The sequence below is a fragment of the Sceloporus occidentalis genome, unplaced genomic scaffold (assembly GCF_023333645.1).
Source record: "Sceloporus occidentalis isolate IW3139 unplaced genomic scaffold, rSceOcc1.0.p SCAF_11, whole genome shotgun sequence".
NCBI classification, from domain to species: domain Eukaryota; kingdom Metazoa; phylum Chordata; class Lepidosauria; order Squamata; family Phrynosomatidae; genus Sceloporus; species Sceloporus occidentalis.
In genome coordinates this window covers 18,576,039-18,596,943 of record NW_028316991.1, presented here as the reverse complement: position 1 = coordinate 18,596,943, position 20,905 = coordinate 18,576,039, and the positions used below count along the sequence as shown (strand labels likewise).

General features: G+C 36.0%; 1 protein-coding gene across 1 annotated transcript; it reads left to right on the top strand.

Annotated features, from left to right (window-relative positions):
• Positions 1–14,299: 14,299 nt before the first annotated feature.
• LOC149305658 (hyaluronan synthase 2) lies at positions 14,300–18,534 on the top strand. The gene is made up of 3 exons (XM_089477390.1): positions 14,300–14,926; positions 16,521–16,622; positions 17,605–18,534. The coding sequence occupies exons 1-3, from the start codon at positions 14,300–14,302 to the stop codon at positions 18,532–18,534; spliced, it is 1,659 nt and encodes a 552-aa protein (XP_089333516.1).
• The last annotated feature ends 2,371 nt before the right edge of the window (positions 18,535–20,905 follow it).

Here is a 20,905-nt window from a genome sequence, read left to right as displayed (position 1 = left end):
CTTTTAAAAAAATGAGTATATATATATATATATATATAAGATTGACGTCTCGTCAGCATAATACCAAGTTTTTGATGGCATGTTGTTTAGAATATGTTGTACTGAGACAGGCTGTATATTCGAGTCCCCCGAAGACATGGTGGTCTCTGAGAAAACTGTCTACCATAAACAAGGCCTCACAGTATTTTATTTTTTAGCAGAGAGAAAGCAAACAACACATCGCATGAGCAGCTAACTTCAAAGTGTTATAGAAAATATGATATATATACAGGGCACACTTGGGGTTTGAGCCCGCTTCACCCGTCACCTAGCGACACCCCTGGGGGCTGCATTTTAAATAATGTCATGGGTATGACGGCCTTTGGGGAAAAAACGTGGCATATAATGTGTATGAAAACAGTTTTCCACATGCTTTCCTGAGTCTAAGATGGCTCCTGCCATGTAATAAACAAACGTTCCAAATAAAAGGATACGTAGAATCTAAATAAGTTAAAAAAACATAAACAGATGAAGCACTACCTGTGTCTCAGATCACTGACAAGAGACACATTCAAAGGGAAATTTTAATATACTTTCCCGCAGTTTGACACCTCTCCAGGACACGGTGGCAATAGACGTGTCTTAGTCATAGTCAACGTCCAAATATCACATTCCCAATCAAAATACGCATATGTTAACTGCCCTGCTCGTACTGGAATGCAGATGCCACCGAGAATACAAAGCTGCACCCCATTCCAACGATCATGGTAGAACTTAAACAGATGATCACTATCACAAATACCTTATTGTTTTCCACCAGACTCTGATTTATCAGAAATGATGATGTTTGGTAAAGTTCTGGTTATGTCATCAATAAATTAAGAAAAAAAAAGTAAGGGTTTTATTCAAGCCTCATGGGCCTCTGGCCAACTGTGCTCCATACATACCCATCTGTACATTTTAAATCACCAAATAGGGACTTTATGACTTATTAATAGCTTTTTATGAAACTAAGACATTTAGAAGAATAATGCATCAAATATTATTTATACAGATAAAATTCTAAATTTAGATTCTAAGATGTTCTTTACCCTGTGACATTTAAGGTCATAGAACTCCAACATGCATTCTGGGCTAACACACGTTGGGGACATCAGGGGAGGAAAGTTTGGGTCCCAAAAAAGCTTTGTCTCTCCTAAACAGGGACACATGGGAGCTCTAGAACATTCTGTTAGCCAATATTTATATATATATATATATATATTCTCAAGTTAAATATTTGTTAAATAGATATTCTTGCAGCGAGGAACTACATTTATAACTAGCTAGGACAATTCCAGAAGAAGCCAATAAAATCATTCTGTTGAGCTGGCAGTTTGATTTCAACTAGAATTCCTCCAGTTTTAGTAAATGTGGACTATTATTATCTTATTTTCCCGGGTTCATTGTGTGTGTCCTCTAACGTTCATATCTTTATGGTTAGGATATAAACCTGTTGAGTTGTAAATCTAACCCCTTTTCCAGCTGTTTGTTTCCTAGTCTTTGGAAGTCTATTGGTCTCATTAAAGGTGCATCATTCAGAGACCACACACACACACACACACACACGGTGGCTAACACCTCTAAATGTGGCTACTCAACGACAAATGAAGAAAGCTTGTGCTAATTACACTTTCCTAATTGATGCTTTGTTCACCCACTGAGGTGCCAAGGGTACTTTACATGCCTGAAAACATAATCCCATTAAAGGCTGTTTTACATAAACAAAAATCCTTAAAAACATCCACCAATACATTGTAGCTTTCCCATTTTTTCACACTTTATATTTTGCTTAAAACGTCCCAAGAAAACACAGGAAGAGGACATGTTTTTCTTTTCTTTGTCTCAAAAGAAAACATTCCATAACAAAAATAAACAAATGCAGAAGATTCCATTATACGTATTATTATGGAAATGTTCAGTTGTATTGCATAGTCAGTACCTTTTTGCATTTGTTTTCAACTTGAGAAAGTGTCGGAAATATATAGCGTACGTGTTTAGAATGATTTTCTTTTATCAGTGAGGTAGGAATAAAGCTGCTTATCACAAGTAAAAGCCGAGAAACCTATAATTCCGTGCACAGTTTTGTTCTAGATACACAGGAAGTGAGATCATATGTCATGTCCTGTTTGTCTGCCATGATGTCACGTCGCATGAGCTCTGAGAAATATGCGTACGACAAACAGTTTATAAATGTCCTGTTTTATCAGTGCCTGTTGTATAAAACAATAAGGGTTACTTTTTATCAAATAATTTAATTTATTTTAGAACATGATTGTTTATGTTGGTCTAATATATATATATATGCAAATTTTAAAATATTAAATAATTTATACCTAAAATCTATTAAAGACATTAAAAATCAGAGACATTAAACTATGGTGTACAAAGAAATGTGCATTTCTGGTAGGTATTGAAAAAGATAGACATGTCCCTTTTCTAACCTAATAGGAGTGATTTAAAAAAGTGCCCTGGTAATATGTTAATATAAATCACTACAAAAAAAAAAAAAGATTCTTAAAGATTGATGAATGGAAATAATAACTCTATATGAATAGATCTAATCATGACCCCCATCCATTCTATACTGGAATTAATTATATTAATTGAGAAAGAAGAATAACATTATTATTTTCTCCCCAATAACATGGGTTAACCTGTTGTTTAAAAGAAACAGAATATTAGATTATTAATCTACTACCTGTTTGAGTTTTTATATTAATATTGTTACTGAACCATTTATGTTCTTACTCTTTAATTTTAATTGTATTTTTTTAATCAATTTGTTGTTATTTTGATCTGAGAAACATGATTAAGAGGAAATGTCAAGTTGTCTACATGACTCTGCCCCCTGGTGGACATTGCTGTTACTTCCTGTAATTAGCACAATAGTGATTCCCAGTAAATCCCAGTAAACACTGGTGCTGCCCAGTTGACTATAATATGCTTATTATCTGTCTTTGTAACCCCTGTACTGTATTAGGGGGATAATAAAGCACCTAGAAGTGAAATTGTCATTAGGCATCCTGGCAAATACAATCTTGGCTTGTGATGGATAATGCATTCAATTGGCTCAGTTGCAAACAAAGCAAGAGGGTGTTAACAATTTTGCTAATAAACAATACAAAGCCATGGATGTCTTCGTAATATAGATTTCAATTCCAATGCAAACAAATAAATAAAGTGTAAGGAAGCAATGTATTGGTGTACCGCACTATTCAAGACTAAAGAGGAAGTGTCTGCTGCAGAGAGAATTCTTTTAAATAGTGGAGTATAATTAGAAAGGGATGTGTCATCTCTTGGCTTTTCCCTTTTTTTGTCTGGGATCTTAGGAGTTCTGATTCAATGATATAACGCTGATTTTTTTTTTTTGGCAAAAATATCAAAGCAGGATGTATGGAAAAATATTTTTCTGTCTATTAAAAAATGTTAAATAAACAGGTATATATATATAAATATATATATATATATATATATATATATTCATTGTCAACTGGCTGGCACTATATATATATATATATATATATATATATATATATATATATATATATATATATATATATGCTGAAAACATTGCTGTCTCAAATCAGATTTTTAAGTGTTATATAAAAATATATTATTATTATTATTATTATTATTATTTTATTATTATTATTATTTGGAAAGCCCAGTATTAAATCTGATATGCTTTATTGTTTATATATACATAATAGGGGATGAACGTTGAGAGTCCATTCTATACTTAGAAGACATTATGTCCATCTGTGTTAGGGAAGTGAATGTGACCTTTGCAGCTCCTTAGGGCAGCACACAAAATGTTTCAGAGCTGGCCTGCTTCCCCTTATCACAGTAAAATATTTTAATTGGAAATGTTATTTCTCCCACTGGGCACTACAGACAAACAGGTTTCCCTACTGGTTGATGTGGGGAAAAAACCCTGAAATGATCCGCACATTTTAAATGTAAAATGGGGTCCAAACACACTGAAATGTCTAAATGCGGAACTGATATTAATTGGAAGCGTCTCTAGAGAAATTATGCACAATTTGGTAAATTTGAGATATTTTTTTTTCCATTAAGAAGAAAATATTTTATTCTCTTTACAGTCCTTACGTTCAAAGGGACTGACAGAACTAGAACTAGACTGACAGACTAAAACAAACCAAAACATTAGGTAAAGACTCGGGCCCAGGTCACAACAGCTTACAATCTAGAGCTTCCGCCACTTGATTTAATAGTCATTAAGGGCTCAAGATCTAACACTTAGGGGACCCCGCTACCATTTCCTCCTCTTCCCCATTAGTCATCTACTGGAGGAGCAGCAAGATCTGTACATTATTTGCTAAATATATATGTTTATTGATTTGATTTATAGATAATAGAGAATAATGCATTAAAGAAGTAGTCTAACCCCGAAATAGTATAACCCCAGTGGACTGAGGTCCTGCCATCAGCGGTGCCATTTTAGTTATGTCATGGATATTCTTCTTATGATTTCATAGGAATTGGAGACTTCATCACATCAGAAACAGAAATGCAATATAATGAAAAGCTGTTTTTCAATGATTCAAAAAAGAATCATTTCCTCTTCCTGCAAGAATATCCGATGATATCAAGGTGGATCTAAAGTCCCTCCTTGGCCAGTTGGAGATTGAGTTACAATTTAATGAAGCAGAATATGGAAATTATTTTATAATAATATTTGAAATTTAAAAAAGAGCTAATTTATTTGACGTCCAATGAGTGAACAGTGATGAAAACAATTCTTCCCTTAACTCAACTAAGACATCATGTATCTATTAGAAACATACTATGTTTCCTTGAGATTACTTGCATCCTTCTGTTGGGTGATCATATTCTGCTGTAGTACATTTAGTTACTAGTGGGTAAATTACTGAAAGGAATTATAGGCGAGCTGATATGGAAGGATTGAGGTTATAGATTGTTTTGAAAAGACAGCATAGATCACCCTTTAAAAGCCAAAAATGATATAGTGCAGAATTGTTATATTTGTCTTTTTTTTTTTAATCCTCCCTTGTAGGTAAAATCCAAAATCTCTTAAAATTCTACCATTGATTTCATTTGATCTGTTCGTGGCAATGACATTCTGGCAGATTTATGGTCTGTTCCTGCACTCAAAAATATGGACAATGAAAAAAAATTAGTTTGTAACCCATTGAATGATACCCAATCAAGTCACATACCCTAGAAATATATGGGATGGTGGTTACTATGGAGCACATATTGAATTTTCATTTGATTAAATTTTGTGGTTATTGATAGCAATGCTAGAATTTATAGTTTTGGATTCTGAAGAACCATGTTACGTTCTTAATAGATTATCGGAATATGGAGTCAACAAGTATCCTATTCCTCTAGGCTTCTTATCTGTTGGTACTGACGGTGTTTAAAGGAAATGAACACATTCTACCACATGTAGTGAATTTATTTATTTTTTGGTAAGTGAGCAGCGACCTTATGGGTGATCTGCTTACATTGAGATGTATGGAATTGCCTTCTACCATGCAATCTAAGCCACCATAAATCACAGCCTAATGGGACAGCAGTTTCAACAGTGTTCAAAATCTTTTAAGGCAAATAATTAATATTAGGGTTATTAATATATTTATGAAGTGGCATAGTGCAGCGTAACTCATCTCTCATCATTTACCAATATTTATATTTACGCTGAGTAGAGGGATAGACAGATAGAAATGATATAAATTAATATAATGTGACTAAAACTTGGCCAAAGTCATGTTCCAGCGGTCAATAATAATCTAGCAGCTAAAAGTGCATATAGATTCATTATTAGGACAGTGTGGTTTAATGGTGAAACCATTGAGGAAGTAAACCTAAGGCATAGCCCATGTTGAGGACATGGTAGTTCGGTAGCTAAAAGAAGACATTAAGCAACACATTGGGATATTATTGAACCTCAGCTGTTTCGGCAAAGCTCTGCAACGTGAGACTTCCATAAAGACGTTTCTTAACTATTTCAGCACTGCAGTCATAAAAGTAAAGCAGTAAATACCTGATACCTTCTAAAGTATTAGATAGATATATATTTGATTTTGCAGGACCCTCCCTTTCTTTTCTTTTTGTAACTGAAAAAGTTATGTGTTTTTTATCCATTTTACAACACTGAAATATAGTATATATATAACTATATATATATTTTTTTCTGCTATGGAGAGTCCAGTTGTGTGCCACAGAGGAAGATCTAATGGTGAAGTTGAGGAGGGGTATGTAATGACAGGTCAAATCTATACCCTGAAGTTAAAAAGACCCAAGGAAAGTAAATAACAGGGAGTTTAATGAGTTTGTATGTGGAGACAGATGTTGGCACAGGGGGTAGAAACAAATAAAAATAAGCCATTCCCTTTGGTGGCTTGTTCAATTGAGCATTTGGTCGGATTATATTTAACCTTAAGAGTAAAGATCACATTTAATGAAAAATAATAGTGCCACAAACTATATATAAAAGTGCCTTTCACTATGTGTGTATTACAAACAGAGCTTTGGCAACAGGGGAAGCATTCTCTTCCTTTAGACATGTTCTCTTGTTGAGAGCTATACATTTACAAATCAAACTTCCCTTAATCTGGCTACACAATGACTTAAAAAATGACACCAATTACAAAAACCACAGGCAAACAAAACAGAGGAAAAAAGCCAATTGTATTCAGAAGCAGATTTGTAACTTGAGAGCTTTGTAACATAAATAAGACTATTATATTTTTTTTTTGTTTCATATTTGACACATTTTTGTTTTGTTATATTGCTGCTTTTTTAAAAAAAACCTTGTTTCTCAAGGTTTTCAGGCACTGGTAGGTAAGGAAGGAAAAGACCATTTTGGAGAATATTTATTTATCCTTTAAGAGTACTGCTTTCTAGCAAATGAACTGGGAATGTCATCTTATCCAGTCCCAAGTCTCTGTAAGAGGCTTTGTGTGGCGATGTGTTTATTTTTCTTTGGGGGTGGCAAGCAAGAAGCTTACATACATCTTAACCATTTAACTGCCTTAGAAGTGGCCAATGCTTTACCTTGGTCTGCCCTCTGGCACTCAAAGGGTCAAGACTTAATCCTTAGAGGATGTTCATCATCAGCCTGCAGTCCATAGTTGCATTTGATATGCATTGTAACTAGGGCAACAAACACAATATGTAAAATGTTGATACAGTTATCCCAGAGTTAATAAGAAACAGGGGAGAGCAGAAAACCTAAGACATTTAGGTTTCTTTGATTACTACAGTCCTACAGACCACAAGAAGGGGAAAGCTGTATAAAGAAGCTTGTTCTACTTTATAAGCAACTCAGCCACTGAAAAGCTCACATTTGCTATCCAGTAGTATGTTTATAGAGTAATTCTACTAATGTAAAGCCTGATATCAGTTAATGTTACTTTCATTATTTTCAAACAGCGCCACCTACTGCCGACATGGCTCAATAGCTTGAGGGGGATGGATGCATGTATGTGTTCATCATTATGAATGACATTTATGCTGTGAAATAACTGCCCTCCAGAGAGGGGTTAAATCTGATATTATAAACTTTGCCACTGTCCAGGGGGTATTTCTTTCTTGGAAATCTGGAATGAAAAAAAAAATACTGCTCTCTGTTCATCCCCTACAAACTTCCCATACCAAATGAATCCCTAAGAGGTATATAATAACAGACTACGTGCATGTCTGAGTTAACCCTTTCGTTGATAGCATTTTTTTTCCAGTGGATGCTCATCCTGTAATATCGGAATGACCCATAGGTGTGCAATGCATTGCAAAATACATAGTTCAAATAATAATTGAATAGACAAATATCATAATGAAACAGTATATTTCTTATTTATACAATACACACATATTTCGAATATATGCATGTAAGCTCTATAAAGTTGAGACCGGTTAACCTTTACGTGCATACAGATTATTTTTGAGACATTAAGTTCTATAAAGTTGAGAGCAGTAAATCCTTTAATGCATACTCGTGTTTATTAAATGGAGTAACATCTATAAAGTTGAGACCAGTTAACCCTTTAAAGCACACCTTTTATTACAGTAATATTTATAAAGTTAATACATTCATATTGTTATTAAGCACAATAAGATTTATAAAATTGTTAACCCTTAAATTCTTACATATGCTTTATTAAGCACAGTAAGATTTATAAAGCTGAGACCAGTTAACCCTTAAATACAATTTTTTTTAAATTAAATAATGTAAATAATATATATAATAATGTATCTCCTGTCAGTGGTTAAAGGGACATCACAAGTCTTAAGATCTGTCGCCTGTACCCCCTTTGAATGCAACTCAACACCTAGAGGAAATCAGGTGGTCACAGCATATGTGTATTGGATGTAGCCCAAATGGTTGCAATTATGTTAATGTAATTGAGTTGCATTTCTTTTAACTGATCCCAGCCTAGTCTGAAAACTTTGAATGGGTAAGATTTTTTTTTTTGGTAAAGACAGCCCCTCCTCCTTGTCCCCCTTTCCTCCCCGCCCCTATTAAAGAGAAGAACTCCACCAGCATTGGAGTAGTTTAAAGACCCCTTAACTTGACTTGAAGGAGGAGGAAGAAAGGACAACTGCAGGGGAAACGTCAAAGAGAGAAATACAAAGAGAACGTCTGGAAAGAATTACCAGTTTGATGCTTTGGAGAAGGTTGTCTTAAGGAGGACCCTGTATCAGCCTCCAGAGCTCTTAGCCTGATGCAGGGCATCTTTACTGCCCTCTGATCCCTGCACTGCCACTCCAGGCTCTACTCTCTACAAGCACTGGGCATTTTGGGAGAAAACATTAGAAAAATGTTTTATCCTACTTTTTATTTTTTTTATAATTTAGCTAGATAGAATATTTTTTTGGAGTAAGTTTGGAAGACACGTGGGATATTTTGATTTTCATATATATTTGTATTTATACATATATATATATATGTTTTGTGTTTTCTTTTTAAACACTGCAAAAGTGTTACTTTCTTAAAGAAGTGATTTTCAGTTTTTTTTCCTCAACGCTGCTGAAAAACACTTATTACCTCAAAAAATTGGGAACTTCTGAAGGAAGAACCTTAAACATCTTGAAAGAAGCAGGAGATTTATATTCAAGGTAATGATTTTGAGTTTTCTAATCTTGTAAGCATTTTGACAGATGTGTTTTAATGTGCTCTGATGTCATATATATATATACATAGATGGCAAAAAATGTATTTGTTGCAAAGAAAAAAAATTAAATTTCTACATTTTTGTACATTATCACAAAGTATTTTTTTACTATTTTGTTATAGTATTTTTTTAATATAATTGTATTTTTACTAGTCTAATTTAGCATAATCATTATAATAATTGTATCCTATAACTTCTATAAATTGGGGAAGCTCTGTACAAAAGGTGGTGGAGGAGGTGTGTGTGTGGTAGGTGGTGGGGGGTTACCTCCAGAAAGAAAGCAGTACGTGCCAGGGACTTGTCTATGTATGGGGGTGTCAAGTATAACATCACTTGCAATGACAAAAGGCTTTCATGATGTGCTGACACTTCTATTCAAATTACAATGATTTGGGTGAGCTCAGGCAGACTTTGTAGCCATAGGCAAGGAAGAATATTTTTGCACTTTTCCTGCATATTATTAGCATACAAGAAAAAGGAGGATTGTTTAACACATCCTCAAGAATTTCTGACAATGACTTTGTAGCAAGCATCTTCTCATTGTCTCCCAGGTAGATTGTAGCAGATAACCAGTGATATGTCTCATAACCTGACCCTCATCAAGCCTGATGAAGGTCATTAAGGCTGAAACGTGGCATCTACAACACTTAATAAAATACAGTTAGGAAATGAAGGCTAGGGTGAGGTTACTGGCAGATAATCAGGATTCAGATAGCTATATAGTATCCTAAAAAAATAACAGACTAAGAATTCTTCCTGGATTGTCTTGAAATCTCCAGAGAACATGCAAAGTTATAAGACAAAAATACAAGAACTGGGTATAAAAACACAGATACCTACTATTAAACATTATAAAATTATAAAATGTGTCTGCACAGTGCATCAGTGTGTGTTTTAGGTTTTTATTTTGGTCGAAAGAGTTTAGATTTTGTGAAATGTACAGTGTGCTGACTGCTATTTGTTCAGTCCAAAGGCAGAGAAGTCAGGAGTGTGCCTTGTATTTAATCATAAAATCCAGCTCTTACAGAGAGACTAGTGTATGGGTCTTGGCTCTCATCCTGTACAGCATGCTTGCTAAGTAATGAAGTTGTCTCTTGTACTCCCACCCCACGTGATCCATGTGGGGGAATACCTTTTGACGTCAAGTAGAACTAGACCTCCCTGAGTGACGCAAGGGCCTTATTGTATGTGATTGGATAATTTGTGTAGGCTGGAGTTCCCTAGGATTTGGAGGCTGATCCAAGAGTTTGTGTGAAGATAGGAGATGGGGTATGGAGTATGTCAATTATGGTGATGACAGCTATGAGATTATTTGGCCCTTCATCAGGGGTTCCTACACATGGGAAGCTGTTATCTACACACTTATTTTTCCACTGGACATTTCCAGGGCATTATCTTATGCTTTGAGTTCTGCACAAACACCTTCTTCATTCCATCCAAGTATCACTATATATAGAGTGCACATATTTATCCCTTCTTTAGTGTTGGCTTTTAGAGCTTGCAACAGGGTATCTTTATATTGTACAAGGGAGTTTTTTCCAAGCCAAGTAGTGTGTCCAGTTAGCTTGGATGAGATGAAGCTTCACAGAAGTCTTCCAACAAATTCACATGTAAGGCAGAGCCTACACCTTATGTTTGTATAACCAATGCATTATCCATCCCTGCTCCCAAGGGTATTCAACCCTAAAAGGGTGTCAGTCTTTTAAATGACCGTCTTTAAGGCTGGATACAACAAAGACATATTGTACTTTGCAAAGTAACTCTTTTACAGACTGGGAACAGCTTTTCCTCATAATCACAGCCTATGATTTTGTTCAGATCAAAGTAACCCAAGAACATTATACTTATAGATTCACTGAAAACCGAATACCCTTTTAACCCTCTAATCACAGAAATTAGTGGATAAATCAATACAGTATTTTTTTTTACATGGAAACATGGTTGATGATCTTCCAGTTTCCTCGCTTAACTTGGAATATTTATCATTATTATTATTGTCAATATTAACATTATTTTCATACATTTTTTAATTTAAAATATATTTTTAATTTTTAACTGGCAAACTTGACATCTTTCTGCTGAGAGTAAGCTTCAAATGTAGACTAATCCCTTGCATACAATCCAGACATTAAAGGGGTTAATACCTAGTGGGCAGGATCTTCAGATACTCTGGTCTAAGAATGTCCATTTATATTAGATGGCTCAGTGTCATGAGAATATTCATGAAAATATTCTTCATATGTGCCATATTTTGTGGTTCATTGATTGGTGTAAGACTTGTTTGGGGTAGGTCTACATCATGAGCAGCATGATTCACTAACTTAAGGTACAACTTGACCAGTAAATCAGGATATAGTCTCAGGTGACATCTTACACATTGGATTTCTGATTACTTTTTAACTCATTCACAGTCAGTAAGTCCTCCAAAATGCTGTTATATTACCATTATGTTATCATAATTCATTAATCAATCACTTCCTATTTACTAAGAGTTTTTAAGTCCCGATACGAAACGTGGTCATATGAGACTAGGCTATTTCTCTAAAGGTTTTGGTAAAGGAAATAATAGCATATTTAAACTGTTTAAAAGCCAATAAACAATCCTGGTGATCTATATTTAGTGAAGGTTGTTTATAAAAAGTTTTTTTTGGTCTGTTCATTAAAGGGAGAGTTGACCTTGGTTCACCCCTGAGGTCCTAATCCAGACATTTATTACCCTTGTGAAGGTAGACTTGTCTTGCTTGGGCTTGTTGGTTGCCTTTGATAACTAATCCCTAAACCCATAAGCCCCTGCCATACAAAGTTAAGGAATCTTCATGGAGTGTGCACATTAGAGAGCATCCACCATTAAGAGAGGTCCATTAGCACCGATAGACTGACACACATGGGCACCAACGCTGCCGGTAACATAACATTTCCTTTATAGCGTGCCAATAGATTTCATAGAGCTATTACAATACCGGAGAGTGAATATTATTATAATTGATAAAATATGGAATTAACAACAACATTAACACAAATTAAGCCATACCGGTGCAGAGAAGAGGGTCCTGCTCTTGCACGTTGACCATCTGTTAGCATAAGGATTGTATAACTTTTTTTTTTTGCGATGTTAGGCCAAAGGACTTTTGGCATATGTCACTACAATGTGCGTAAACACTTGCCAAACTTACCCCTTTAACATCAAAGGCCCCATGTACACATGTAATAAATAGGTAAATCCCAATTATTTTCTGGTACTTTTTCAACAGCACTGACAGCATTGTTACTCGCTTAAAAAGGCATGACCCATAAGGGATCATGTTCCAATCTCTTGTGTTCCTCCTAAGGTCACTTTTACGACACAGAAGTGTTCTTTGGTGTAACACACTAACATGTATAGTTGATTTCGCAATTCTAAATAAGTAAAGTTATGTTATTATTATAATTAGTTATGAAAACGTGGTATATACCATTCTTCTAGAATCATGGCCGAACACTTAATAAAAGCTTAATAACAAAGACCTGTTGATTATGCCGTAGTTGTAATTCAATCATCTACCATCTGGTGATTTCCTGGCTGCCATGTTTGTTCATTAAAACGATCCTTTATTTGATCTATTTTTCTTTAAATGTACAGATGTCGCATGAGTAGGGACTGTGTTTTGTAATCAGTGTCCGCCAAATGGACCTTAGTTGCATTATATGAACATGTGACGCTTCAGAGACTTTGATAAATGCCTTTCAATGTGTTTTTAAACACTTCTCTAGTAAGGTGTGCTCGCTAAACATGATCTTAAGATTTCATAAACAGCAGTAGGCCTTGTAATAGCTCTTTTTTACTCGTAGAGTATCCTGAAAGGTGATTCTGTCAAAATCTATGAAAGTAAAGTATTTTTGGTTAGGTACAAACATGTGCTATTTGAGGTAAAATGTGTACATTCCTTTCCCACAGAGAGGCCTTTAGAAAGCTGAGTCAAAAAGTGTTAAAAAAAAAAAAAAATCCTTGGACGTAGACTCTTACTTCTATCACAACAAAAAGAAGTAGATGTGTTAACTCTTTTTTTAAATACTAGATGTAAATGACAAAAAGCCACCGTATATGAAACGTATTTTGGCATCTGGTCAGTAATGTTTTCTCGAGGCTAATCCAACGACCGGGACCGTAACGTTTAACTATAACGCCGCAAGCTGTGTTTGGGCTGGTTAATATTGCTCAGGAAAAAAAAAGAAGGGAGGAAATTTTGTGATGGATGATGTAAGAGGGTGGAGTTCCATAGACGTCTAAAGCCAGCAGATGATGTGGTGACCATAATCAGAACATGTTCAGCTGGCTGATAAAATACAAAAGAAAGAAAAAAGCAGGCGGAAAGCTTATCATATTGTTCCCAGGACCAGAATCCTTTAGCTTAATCCAAACAGACTACTACTAACATTTATGTGTATATATATATATCCTGCTAAATGTCTTGAGTGTGATGGAAATATTTACTACAAGGGCTACAGGAGCTATTGATGTTTCCATGTGGTCACACCCCATGTTACATTTGTACAGATACCCCATGTCGGAATGTTTTGAATCTTCTATGGAACGTTAGAAAATGGAGATTTGGAATTATTTTTATTGACTGATGAGACTAATGTTCATTTATTTGTATATCACAAAGGCTAATCTCAGGATTTATTTGCTAAACACACCGTTAGCCCTTATGGACAAGAAATGTGACGGTTGACATTCCCGAGACCTTAATTCCTGTGCTATGTCAATTAACTTGGCCAAATTTAGAGCTGCTCAATTGATGGAGAACTTGTTGAGCACATAGAATACACTTTAGTGCAACTCTAGATGTGTCCTCCACCCTTAGAGGCTAATTTAGTAATTTAACAATTACTAATTTAGTTGAGTAAAACTAGGGATTTAGTAAATATGCTCGCTAGAGTATATGGCTAAAGTCCTAGCTCAGATGCCTTCAGCCGCTAAAGGAACCTGGGCCAACCACCCAGAAGCGTTGACTGTTCTTGGATGTAGGCGACAGTTGGCCGCTATGTTTTACATCTGTATGTTAACAATATTGCTCTGTTGCTATTGACATTTGCATGAATATTATTAACAAACTTGTTATTTTTTGTTGTTGCAGATGCATTGTGAAAGGTTTATATGCATCCTAAGAATCATTGGAACAACACTATTTGGAGTTTCACTCTTACTTGGAATCTCAGCTGCTTACATTGTTGGTTACCAGTTTATCCAAACAGACAATTATTACTTCTCTTTTGGACTTTATGGCGCGATTTTATCACTCCACCTCATAATCCAAAGCCTTTTTGCCTTCTTGGAACACAGAAAAATGAAGCGATCTCTTGAAACGCCTATTAAACTGAATAAATCGGTCGCCCTGTGTATTGCTGCATATCAAGAGGATCCAGACTACTTAAGAAAATGTTTACTTTCTGTGAAACGCTTGACCTACCCTGGAATGAAAGTCATCATGGTTATCGATGGGAATTCGGACGATGACATTTACATGATGGACTGTTTTCGTGAGATAATGGGCAATGACAATTGCGCCACATACATATGGAAAAATAACTTCCACGAGAGAGGTCCAGGTGAAACCGAAGACTCTCATAAAGAGAGCATGCAGCAGGTCACTCAGATGGTTCTTTCCAACAAGTATATATGTATCATGCAGAAGTGGGGAGGAAAGCGTGAAGTGATGTATACAGCATTCAAAGCGCTGGGGAGGAGTGTGGATTATGTACAGGTAAGCAATAATCCGCTACATGGTTGCCAATGAAAACAGCCTTCACAAAGGGGGCTTTTGTGTAATCCGTAGAGAACGTTATAGGATATGCATGTACCTTTTGAACACAGCACACTATTCACTGTATTAAAAACACAGCTTTCTCCTTTAAAGCAGATTTTTTCCCCCTTAGCATAATGTAAGTGAACAGATTGTAAAGTTAAAGGAAGTCGATGACATCATCTTCTAAATCTGACATAGTGCCACCTCCCTGGTGAGCGGCACTTAAAACCCATGTGTTTTTGCAGAAGAAAGTGACACTATTAAAAGTGATACCAACTCATTTAACCCTTGGAATCAAATAGAGTAGTACATTGTATCTACTTCTTGGGATACTCTGTGCTTTGTTTAACTTTTTGTACAGAGTTTACTTTATCCAGACACATTTCCACAACATTCGCAGTAAAGCTGCTTTTTTTAAGGAGATGAAAGGCATATTTAGTATAAGGAATGCTTCCTGAAATTCATTTGGAATCCATGCGTTCCTGTTAAGATTTTTTTTCTCTGTAGAACCTGAAGGCTCCCAGTCTCTTTCAATGTAAGTTGAGGTCAAGCCAACTCCTTCCCCACTAGGCCCAAGAGTTTGGCAATGTTTGTAGTTAAGTGTGAGAAACACAGTAGATTCGTTGCCGGAGAAATAGACTATTTTTTTTCTCCAGCTGGAGAACGGAACCTTAATTCTTCGATATCCCACAATATTTATCACCTTCCAAAACCATTTGAAAGTCTCTGGGCCATGAGTCAGGCTGGTCTTTTCCCTACGGACCCACGATTGGGAGGGTCGGCTCAACCCCAGCACACCGAGTACATCTGGCGAAAGTTGTTTCAACGTTTGACGTTAAATATGTGAATTTTCAAATCCCTGAACAGTCTTGTGGCATCTTTCCAGGAAAACTGCTTTCCCGTTTAGTGCAGGATATATATATATATATATATATAATATATATATATTCCTCAATATATAGTCCTCACTCAGCTTTTAGCTTAAAATAGAGATCAATGGCCTGTGTTAGTGTAGCTTAATTATACAGGTTTCTGGTATATCAACGTAGTATAAAAAAAAAAATTAGAGAGTGTTCCTGAACAAAAGCTCTTCTGGGGTCACATTTTGATCCCAGCAATTAATATGTATTGGCAAGTGTCCTATAGCTGAAGCAGGGATAAGGCAAGTTTCCCTACTCCAGCCCTCCTCCAGCTGTTGTAGACGGTCTGGCTGGTTCAGCATCATTGAAGTTGTAGTCTGTAACTTTTGAAGGGAAACATTTTTTTTATAAAAAGTTACTTTGAATATTTTCAGGGCTCTATTAATCATAATCTCGTCAGATATTAGTATCTTGTCGCTTTCAATTGTATGTATTAGAATTTTTCAGCAAGACAATGTTACTTAACCAAATAGTTAATCAGAGTTAGATTCTCTGAGTCAGCTGGTTTGGAAATCTTTCCATGTGTGGGTTTGTTGTCTATTCATTCTCATTGTATAAACTTGGATTATGTATGTATTATGTATGTTGGTTGACATTTTTCTGATTTCTTTTTTTTTCTTTTCTTTTTTTAGGTCTGTGATTCTGACACAGTGCTTGATCCAGCATCATCGGTTGAGATGGTTAAGGTGTTAGAGGAGGACATGATGGTTGGAGGTGTAGGAGGAGATGTACAGGTAATGACCTTTTTTATTCAATTTTATGCCGTTTTAGCATTCTCTCTGGAACTTCACTGTAACGCAAACCTCCTTGCCAAAATTATACTAGTTCAACAGCTAATTATCAAAAGTAATGATTATCTATACATGTTTTTTTCAATATACATATGATTCAAGTAAGGGTTTAGCAAATACTACTGGAATCAGACCTTTAGATCATTTGAACTTAACCACTCATGGTCAGTTTGGAAACATCAGTGGACCATTTCAGGAAAAATAGGCAACATGTTACTGAAAGAACCTAATCTTACTATCCATGTTAACTCTTTTTTTTATTATTTGGCTGGGCAAGTAGTCGGATAAACAGATTAGAAATGTGAGAGTTCCTATGACATAATATTGGTGCCAGAAAGAATCACCCCCACTGTCTTCTAAAACAAAGGGTATCCAAACCAGCTCCCGCCTACAGAAATATTTAAGTACATCCAGCCTTACTTAGCTGTCTGTAATAGTAGGACTCCTTCCAGGGTTTCCTGCTGGCTTTAGCTAATGCTATCGCCTTTGAAAGTTAATACGACTTTGTAGTCACTCGAGTGACATGGAGCCTCCTGAAATGCTAATTTATGATTGTCCAGAGGACCATCGGGAAGTCTAATGGTTCTGGACCAGGAGCTTTGCTGTAACAATTAATATAAAATATAACCAAGGGAGGAAGAACACTTTGAATTTGCCTTTTGATGTTCCACTCAGCGTGTTTCCTTCTACGTAAATAAGCTGCTGTGTTAGTATAGCTTTGATTTTTCCTTGTACTGTCAATTTTATATACTCGCTTTACCAGAATATTAATTTTATGGACAAATGGTGAAGTTCCATAGCGGAGATCCAATTATTAGACAGTGCTGCATATTTTTTGCTTAAGTCTTTACATTTTGTAAATAATAATAATAATAATAATAATAATAATAACACATTTTTATTCTTTCTTTTCTACCCCTGACAGATTTTGAACAAGTATGATTCATGGATCTCCTTCCTCAGTAGCGTAAGGTATTGGATGGCTTTCAACATTGAGAGAGCGTGCCAGTCGTATTTCGGATGCGTGCAGTGCATTAGCGGACCACTGGGGATGTACAGAAACTCCCTCCTACACGAATTCATTGAAGATTGGTACAATCAAGAATTCTTAGGTTCTCAGTGCAGCTTTGGAGATGACCGCCATCTTACAAACCGCGTTTTAAGTCTTGGCTATGCAACCAAATACACAGCGAGATCAAAGTGCCTTACAGAAACCCCGACTGAGTATTTGCGGTGGCTCAATCAGCAGACACGTTGGAGCAAGTCCTACTTCAGAGAATGGCTCTACAACTCAATGTGGTTCCACAAACACCATCTGTGGATGACCTACGAAGCCGTGATCACTGGATTCTTTCCATTTTTCCTCATTGCAACAGTCATCCAACTTTTCTACCGTGGAAGAATATGGAACATCCTGCTCTTCTTGCTGACCGTGCAGTTCGTAGGCCTTATTAAATCCTCTTTTGCCAGTGCTCTCCGAGGGAACATAGTAATGGTCTTCATGTCTCTTTACTCGGTGTTGTACATGTCAAGTTTACTACCAGCAAAGATGTTTGCGATAGCCACGATAAACAAAGCCGGATGGGGAACATCAGGAAGAAAAACAATAGTGGTGAATTTTATAGGGTTAATTCCTATAACCGTTTGGTTTTCCATCCTTCTTGGCGGTGTCTTTTATACTATATGGAAGGAAACGAAAAAACCGTTTGCAGAATCTGAACAGACTGTACTCATTATTGGTGCAATACTTTATGCATGCTACTGGGTCATGCTTTTGACTTTATATGTCGCTCTGATCACCAGGTGTGGCAGACGGAAGAAGGAACAGCAGTACGACTTGGTGCTCGATGTATGATGATAGCAATTTACTTGTTAAAGAGTGCAAACTGATATATATATAGATATATATATATATATATATAGATCAAACCCTTAAAGACATTTATTTCATTAGGAACTATAGCATTAATGACATGAATTCATGTCACTAAGGGAAATGCAACACTGCTGCTGGGACTTGAACATACACAACTCTTGTGGGCTCATTTTTGTGTATCCAAAGCAAAAAGAAAGTTGAACACTTTTGAGAAAAATGAACACAAACGTACCCATGGCTGCTCCTTGACAGAAGAGCGGCCATTTTGTTTATGCACTTTTTCTATTGTGCATATGCCTGACAGTGTTATGTTCTATATACCTCACTGGTCATGCTTATGTCTGGTCATGGTAGGGAGAATGAGTTTGAAAAAGTTTTATTTACACTTTTTTTTAACCACATTTTCCCTGTCAAAGGTCCTAGTGAATGGGCCTTGTGGCTGTCGCAATACCTTGCAACATAATTTATAAACTTTTTAAGATTTATTATTTTTTTTTAGTGATGGCCATCGGCCGTCAGATATAATGCCAAATGTGCTCTGCCGAAAAAGCACCTTGGTTATGCTGTATTTTTATAATATTGTAATAATTATGTTTTTTTTATTTGTATGCCTTTAAATTTTTTTTACATATTTTATATTTTACTTATCGCTAAATTGTTTGGATCTTTATTCTTTTTAACAGTGTCTTATTTTGTTATTTTAAACTGGCCAAAATGTGAAACTTTATAATGGTTCATATTGTTCACAAAGAAAAGAATAAAAATTCTTTGTACTTTTATGACTTTGTGCATAGTAATTATTTTGTACAAAATGTTAATGTATTTCAAGAAGGAGATGCCTTGTGGTCTGGAATTATCATATTTTATTAGAAACTATTTAAAATAGGCTTACACAGAAAATCAACAAGCATTTTCTTGAATTTATTTAAGGTAATTATTTCTATAGTGATATGTCTTTTTACAATCTTTTTAGAAATCCAATATGACTAAGGACTTTAAACAGGCTAGGGATATTCTGTTATTTAACCCTTTGTTGGGAAAGCTCTTTGTTGGCATCGTAATAAGCTTATTTGGAATAAGAAGTTTTTCTAAGGTCCCTTCTAGTCTGCAGCAGTTTTTGCCATAAAGAGTAAGCTCAGTGTGGTGTTTGAGGAAGGAAAGTCACCCAGCAGATCACATGACTGACAACAATGGCAGCCTACAGGTAAAGGATGTTTATTATAACAAAATTAGATAAAACCAAGTTTTAGTCAATGTTATCCTACATTACTGTATACAGCGCTAGGGTTTATGCTACCTATTTTTTTTTCCATGTGAAAAAAGCTCAAATTAAACCTAAACATAGCTAAATGTTGTAGTAAAAGCCTTTGAAACATTCAAAATAATAATACAAAAAAATCGGACATAAAACAGATTATCTGGAATGGGGGTAGTTGCCTGATAGGAAAATCTATGAAACTCCCACATGGTGTTTAGTAAACTTAGGCCTGCTAGCAAACAGAGAACTTTTTATGTTCTATAAATTAACATTTTTGTTAAAAGACAGGCCCAATTTAACCTCTGTAATTACTAAAGGTTTGGCAGAACACCTGGCTTTCCTGAACACTGAAAGACCAAACAGCTGTTTATTTAAAGGAACAGTCTAGTGTCCCACGTATCCTTACCAACAAACAATGTATTAAATTACTTTGTGCTGCAAGCACTTTAATATATATCCATTAAACCTGTAGGAATAAAATCAAATTTACCTCTAGGAAAAGCCATAGATCCAGAGCTATAGTGCACTGCGCCCTTCATGTTTTTGTTTTCACAACAGTAATTGGCTGCTTAAAGTGACCAATCAACATAGGTGGGAACTCTCCGGGTTTGACCCGGAAATCCTCCGGGGAGCAGGGTTTGACATGCCCTGCTCCCCACCCATTTGCCCTTTAAATGGGGGTGTTTGCCTCTGTCATCAGCAGGAATGCCCTGACGTCAGCTGGAACCCTAACCGACCGATGTCAGTGGGCAGTCCTGGCCGCGTCCCACAAGGGAAGGCTATAGGTAGCCCGAGTGAAGTTCCCAGGTATGCCAATCAATGGGAGGAAAGTGTTGTCTTTCAAATCAATGAGAACACTCTCTGTGCACAGGGGTCTCATTAGATCCCCAGAACCCTTACTAAGCCAGCACTGAAGCTGACTGGGGTGAGTACACCACATGGGCGCAGGCATCAGCAGATGTGTTTGGGGAAATACATCTCTTGGAGCTGGGGGCAGGCAAATGCATATGGGGTATTCTGCAGAACCCCTCCATGCATTTGCAAGGGGAACCCCTCCCCAAAAAAACATACTTAAATTGGCCACTTAGCTAT

Coding starts and splice junctions, on each gene's coding strand:
- LOC149305658 (XM_089477390.1), top strand. CDS start 14,300: ATGCATTGTGAAAGGTTTATATGCATCCTAAGAATCATTGGAACAACA. Junction 14,927..16,520: donor GGAGTGTGGATTATGTACAG/GTAAGCAATAAT, acceptor TTCTTTTTTTAG/GTCTGTGATTCTGACACAGT. Junction 16,623..17,604: donor GTGTAGGAGGAGATGTACAG/GTAATGACCTTT, acceptor TACCCCTGACAG/ATTTTGAACAAGTATGATTC.